This window comes from Arachis ipaensis, chromosome B9 (genome assembly GCF_059453495.1).
Source record: "Arachis ipaensis isolate K30076 ecotype BB chromosome B9, ASM5945349v1, whole genome shotgun sequence".
In the NCBI taxonomy this organism is placed as follows: domain Eukaryota; kingdom Viridiplantae; phylum Streptophyta; class Magnoliopsida; order Fabales; family Fabaceae; genus Arachis; species Arachis ipaensis.
Window position 1 is genome coordinate 159,740,672 of NC_142444.1, and position 7,114 is coordinate 159,747,785.

Below are 7,114 nucleotides of genomic sequence, written 5' to 3' on the forward strand. Positions count from 1 at the left end.
TTATAATTAATTAAGTTGTTCCATTCTTAACTGATTTAGAGTTGGTTCCATATACTTTTTCGGACTAAAATATTTATGGCCAATGACAAATATTAAGAAATGGTTACGTTTATTGAAGGCATAGTGAGATAGAAGAAATAAGTATTAAGTAGTATAAGAAAATGAAATGGTTTTAATTTGCACGTAGTGCAGGGTTTGAGGAAAGAGAGTACGAGAATTGGACTGTCATTGTTGTGGCTTGGCGGCTGAGTTTTTCGAGTTTGAAGCAAGCATGTCTTTCTTCATTTCTTTCCTTATTGTATTATGTAATCAATCTGATTTGTAATAACTAAACAAGTATAGTATAGTTATTGGATCATAATACAGGCTTTTAAGAAGAAATAAATTATAATAATGTGTTCATTGCAACATTTTTGTTATCATTAAGTTCATTATTTTATGTTGATGTACTCACTCTGCTCACGTGATGAGCTTCATTGCAGCATTTTTGTTATCGTTAAGTTGATTATTTCATGTTGATGTACTCACTCTGCTCACGTGATGAGCAAGCAAGCGGTAATAGAAATTCTATGGGTCTTAGATTGTGCCAAAATAAGTGGAATAAAACAGTGTTGTGAGTGAAACGGCGAATGTGCCATTTAAATACAAACTGCAAACTCATGGGTCACAAGTGGTACCTTATTTTTAAATTTAAATACATAGAGATTAACTTACCTTTGTTTAAGTAGCTATATATCTGTATAAAATTTTATTACATTAATAATAAGACATAAAATTTAAAATGAGGGAAATAAATTAAAGAAAAGAAAATCATAAGAAGAATGTTTCAGCATCTAAGGACAGGGAACAGGACAAAGATCAGCGAACGTTAGCTTGCATTCTAAATTACTAAGCCTCCAAAATTGATAACAACATAATCGTCATTGGATTTTAGCTTTCAATTCCACCGAATCATTCATATAGTGGGACACCTATTTTTATTGGATTTATTTGCCAGTTTTAACCTTACTCCTACAGATGTCCAAGGGCCTCCAAGATATTGAAAGATCATTGGTTTGATGTTTGAGAATTGTGACATCACATGTACTGGTAAACTAAAGCATCATTTTAATATTTTAAGTTTTTAACCACCATTAATTAGGATTATTAGGTGTTAACCTTTGTTTCTCCTAAACTTAATATAGCCTGGTATTAGCGATGATTGATTATAAGGAAATGTTGTTACAATATTTTTATGGAAGTTTAAAGTTTTTGTTTGATCAAACGCTTACGTAATTAACCTTTTAAAGGTTTCAATATACATTGATACAAACTTGCTTCAATTTAACATATAATCAACATATTCACGTTAGAAGGAGATACCCTTCTATATAATGAAATTAAAATTACAAAATTACCTTATGAGATCTGCTTATTGATTTTTTTTTAAACATTTTTTTAGCATACTCAGAACATGAAGAAACTCCAATTCAACGCTGCTTGTTCTTGTTTAATGCCTTTCCCTCATCAAATAATCTTATCGTCCTTCCGTTGAAGCCAGTTGGTGAATTCATCAAGGGTTCTGATGTCAGCTCTGTAGTGCTTCTGAGTAAACTCAAGGAGCATGGACCATGTAAAATCAGGGTAGAGCCTTGAGCTCAAATTGTCCACTAACTCACATGGTGGCGTCACAACCTTGTCACTTCTTGGACACAAGAAGAAAGCAAGTGATTTTCTTGTTGTCTTGCTATTTACCACTGCCCTGTGCAAACAACTCTTGTATCTCCCATTTGAAAGAGCCTAATAATCAACATACAAACCCAAAACAATTATATATACTAGGAGGTTAAACCATTAATTATGTGGTTAAGTATGTATAGTGTTACATACCATGAAGGTATCACCAATATTGACGACAAAAGCATTGAAATTCGGGGTAACTGAGTGCCACTGATCGTCAACATAAACTTGGAGGCCACCAACTTGGTCCTGGTGGAGAATGGTTAAGGATGTTGGATCACAATGAGGTCCAGTTCCCAAGGCGAGGTCAGGTTTTTGACAAGGAGGGTAGTAATTGAGCCTCATTATTGAATTGTTCTCTTCAAAGAACTCTCTAAAATACGATTTGCCAACTCCAAGGCTCATCCCTAGAAGCTCCATTATCCCCAAAGAAAGATTGCTCATTGCCTCACAGTACTTCTCATACACATTCCTGCATGTATGTAAGTCATGTCAAGTCAAATTTACAATGCTCTAAGGACTAGTATGAGGATCTGAATTTTGAATTTTATCTAAGAGTTTATGATGGGTTGTTAAGCAGACGAGTGAACTGACTACTAGACAAATTAAGTTTGGTTTAAATTTAGAATGTGTTTAATTAGTAACTACATTTATTATTTAGTTATGCTTACCCGAATTGCTCAAACTCTTTGCCCAGTTTACTGCAAAGGTAGTCCTTGACAAGGTTGGGTGAGTGTTTTTTATCTGCCGAGTATTGAAAGGAAAGTGTCTCCTTCCATGGAAGCTTAGAAGAAAATCTACCGGTGAAGCTACTAGCATAACCACAGTGCTCCCCTGTTTTCCTCTGAGCTCTCTGTTTCTGGGACAGGGGAAGCTCAAAGAAATCATCCATCAAAGCGTGAGCATCGGTGATCAAGTTCCTGTCTATGCCGTGGTTGACGACAAGGAAGAAGCCGTGCTTCCGGCATGCTTCGCCAACAAGGCTTGAGGCTTCCATTGCGGCGAGGGGATCGCCGGAAAGGAACCCTCCGAGATCAATGAATGGGACCTGAAGCTCAGGGACATGGATGGAGGCTTTCTCGTGGTCAGGCCAAATGAATTGTGACGGTAGGTTGAGTTGGTGGCTGAAAACGGAGGCTTCAAACACCAATGAGGATTCTTTTGGTGGTTGAGGCATGGAGTGCATGCAGTCTATTGCCATTGCATTAACCATTGCATTCAAGAAGAAGACGAAGAAGAAAGAGTTGGAGAGATGCGATGAAAGAAAAGCCAAGGCCGTTTGTTGGGGAAATTGTAGAACAAATATTGGAATCTTATATAAGCACCCACACCTTCACTATTTTCATACAAATTTCATGGAGTACTCCCTCCCTAGTACTCTTTTTTTACAAAGCCATTTTTGCTGTTTTTTGAGGATGTTCTTGGGTATTATATCAGGTAGTTTAATCAAATATATTGAATCATTTATTGTATCTCAATTATTATCTTAATATTTTTATATAAATATATTTTTTTAATAATATGATTTTAATGTTAATTTTATTAAGATTAATATGTTTTACAATAAAATTAAACAGTCAAGTACTTAGTCACAAAAGAAAAACAGTCAAGTACTTATTAAATCAAGTTCAATTAAGTTCGTTTATTGTAAGCACGTTTTTTAAATTTTTGTCATTTTTTTATTTTTCATCTTCAAAATTATATCATAGAAATTTTTTATGCATAATACAAAAATTTTTTAAGAATTATATGCTCAAAATATTAGCACCCAACTAACAAAATATATACAATACAAAAAAAATGAAAAATCACGTATTTAGAACCTAGACACTCAATTAATAAAATACTCACAATATCGATTTTTTTTTTTTTGAAAAATCACATACCCAAATTATTAACTCACTCAACTAATAAAATACATTCACAACAAAAATTTATGTGTTATATGCAAAATTTTTTATGTTATATTAATAAATTTATATTATATGAAAATTTTGTGTTATACCATTAAATTTTTGTGCTCTTTAACAAAATTTTCTATGTTAAAGAAACAAAGAGAAGCAGAAACAATGATGCATAGATACATTTTTTTGTTTGGGCTTATCCTAATTTAATTAGATTTGGTTACAAAAATATTTGTATATCTAATATCATGGTATATAATTTTTATTGTTTGATTTAATTATCTATTGGTCATATAAGTACAAGTATTTATTAAATGATACAGCTATTATTAAGTACTTTTAGACTGTATTGAAACCCTTATGATGGACTTCATATGTAGAATGTGTTACTAGGGGTGTTTGCGGTGTGGTTTGGTTCGGTTTTAAGGGAAAAAGTCATCCAATTCGAACGTTTAATTTATGTGTGGTGCGGTTTGGATTGGATGAACATTTTTTGAAAATTCGATCTGATCCGATCCGATTCGATTACAAGCGATTTGGATCGGTTTGTATTTGCGGTTTTTTAAATAAAAAAAATTAAATACATATAACAAGTCTTAACATCAAATTTTAAATAATCAACAATGACATAACAAGTCTTAACATATCTTAAAAAGCCAACGATAACATAATAATAGAAATAAAATTATAGGTTAGTTAAAATAAATAAATAAATAATATTTCAAACATAAAATATTTATTAAATAATAATAATACACGAATAATAGAAAAATGTATAATAAATTGAACATGTTATAAATATAATTGTAAGTATAATAATAAAATAATAATATTATAGTACATTGTGCGGTTTGAATTGGATTGGATTGGTTATGAAAAGTAGATCCAAAATCCGATCCAATCTAGCGATTTGTAAAAAATAAAATCCAATCAAATCTGAATTAGTGTGGTTTTAATCGGTTTTGATTTGGATTGAATTGGATGAGTGGTTTAATTTGGATCTGATTGGATTTCAACACCCTATGTGTGATTATTAATTTTCATAGTGCTTGTTGCCACTTTCCCACCCTCAACTCATTGTATGCTTGAGAGAGGTCCTGAACCTTTTTAAGGGGAAGCAACTGTAGTAAGTTGATACATATTGCGAAAGGCAAAAGCACAAGTACTAACTACTAACACTGACTACTCCCACTATCATATGTCTCTACCAAAACTGAATCATGAATACAACACTTGTTAGTATACTAATGATAAATCTTATTGGAAATTTACGGAACAATTGGATTATTAGATTTGGATCAAATGGCAGATCTTGTGGAACTAATATTAGGAGTGTCCAATGCCTAATATATATGGGAGAGTAGGGTAAAGACCCTTAAAGGAACAAGGTTTTTTTCTGCTGGTGCCAGCTAAAGTTATCAGAACAACAAAATGACACACACATAGAGTTAGAGAATTTCATGTCATCATTCATCAAAGTCTCTTTCATTCTGCTTTGGTATTAAGTTTACTGCCATTTTCACTTATTACTTTCTCCTAATTCCTATTCTGATCTAAATAACTGTTTATTTAGAACAATGAGATAATACTCTTTTCGACATAAAAAGAAAAAAGAATCCCGTTATAATTAATAATTACTAAACTCAATTTTTTATCAAGTTACATCTTAACGCACACTCCTTCTCATGAGTTCTATATAATCACTTCCTAGTAGGGGTGTGCATGGCCCGGTCCGGCCTGAAGATCCGGACCGGTCCCGAACACTTTAGGGGCTAATTTGGTGTGATTTCATCGGGTCTAGGGTCGGGTATGGGTCTCAAAAATAGACCCGGTCATTATTTCGGGTCGGGTCCGGGCCATAGCTCGGGTCACCCGAAATTGACCCGGTGGTCCGGTCATCATACATAATTAATATTTTGTGTTATTAGTGATGGATGATGGCTATTATTATGTGAAATTTAAGTGTTGTAAATCTTAATATTTTGTGTTATTAGTCATTATATATAAGACTATAAGTTAATATTTTATGTTTAAAATGCATAAGACTTTAAACTAATGCATAATCTTATATTATTTGTATTGATTTAAATATTTGGTATTATTAGGCAATATTAGTATTGATTATGGTTATGCTTTAATTTTAGAGAAGAGTTGGTTCTTATTATATTTTTCTAAGTGAATTTTACCATGTCAAATAATGATTGGAGTCTTGGAAATTTTGATATTTTTACATACTAACTTACAAGAAGGTATCAAGGTAATATAATGTTAACGACCCGGTTTTCACCCGATTTTTACCCGGTATAATCGTGGCCCGAAAGTGTATAGATTTCATCGGGTCTAGGGTCGGGTTCGGGTCTAACAAATAGGCCCGGTATATATTTCGGGTTGGATCTGGATCATATCGAATCCGGTTTCACCCGGCCCATGCACACCCCTACTTCCTAGTCACAACCAAGAATCAAATCCTGTAAATTTTCTAAACAAGGTACACAGATGCTATTAGACCAAATCTTATAGTGCCACTAAATTCCATTTGAGAATATTATCATTGTATTCATTTTTTAGTTTTTTTTTTTATATTACTGAGAAAAGGACAAATAGGTCCCTGACCTTTTATCTCACGGATATTTTCGTCCCTGACCATTGAAAAATACTTTTAAGTCTCTCACCTTCACAAAACTTGGACAGATCGGTCCCTCGTCCAAATGCCTCCGTCAGGGACTGATATGTCCAAGTTTTGTGAAGATCAGGGATTTAAAAGTATTTTTCAACGGTCAGGGACGAAAATGTCCGCAGGGCAAAAGGTTAGAGATCTATTTGTCCTTTTCTCTATATTCTTTAATTCGGAGCAGACTAAAGCCTAATTCGTCGCGAATCAAAGCTTTATTTAAATATTTGTGGCTGACCAACGGATTACTACATGTACGAGATTGAATTCAAACTACCGACATTTACTTAAACGGACTAATGAACTAACCGCACAAACTCAAAAAGTTTCAAAACAACAAATGATCCACCCCAAATCATGCTTCTACATTTAATGGGAGAAAAAAAAAAAGGAGAAAAGCAAGAAGTGCTATTTGTTTGTGATGAAAATAGATGGAACCCACTTTATACTTGTAATAGTAAGGCCCAAAGCTCATGAGGTTCTTGTAGTTGGGCAGCTTTCTTATCTTATTGCCATGGCATTTACTCATTAAGCCATCCATTAAGCAACCCCCTCTTGGTATTCTTTCCTCCATAATTGCAAGGGACACAAGTGTGTCAGTTTCCATCACCATCTTACTTCCATTGCCACAGCAACTGCGATTTACGTTATCATCACTTTATTATATAAACAGTTGGTGCATGTTTTCCCAGTGGGAAAAGCAGTACCACACTATCTAGTATCATGGTCGACATTTATATGTTTAAACTCAGATTTAGATGAGCTTCATATCATATCAAACTATTTAGTTTGCATACAGATCAAAATTTATATTATATGC

The 7,114-nt window shown here is 33.3% G+C and overlaps 1 protein-coding gene across 1 annotated transcript; it reads right to left on the reverse strand.

The window, feature by feature from the left end:
• Window positions 1-1,248: 1,248 nt before the first annotated feature.
• On the reverse strand, window positions 1,249-3,121 carry LOC107619625 (gibberellin 20 oxidase 1-like). The gene is made up of 3 exons (XM_016321927.3): window positions 2,391-3,121; window positions 1,870-2,191; window positions 1,249-1,779 (listed from the first exon to the last, which is right to left on the reverse strand). The coding sequence occupies exons 1-3, from the start codon at window positions 2,930-2,932 to the stop codon at window positions 1,507-1,509; spliced, it is 1,137 nt and encodes a 378-aa protein (XP_016177413.1). The 5' UTR covers window positions 2,933-3,121; the 3' UTR covers window positions 1,249-1,506.
• Between the last annotated feature and the right edge of the window lie 3,993 nt (window positions 3,122-7,114).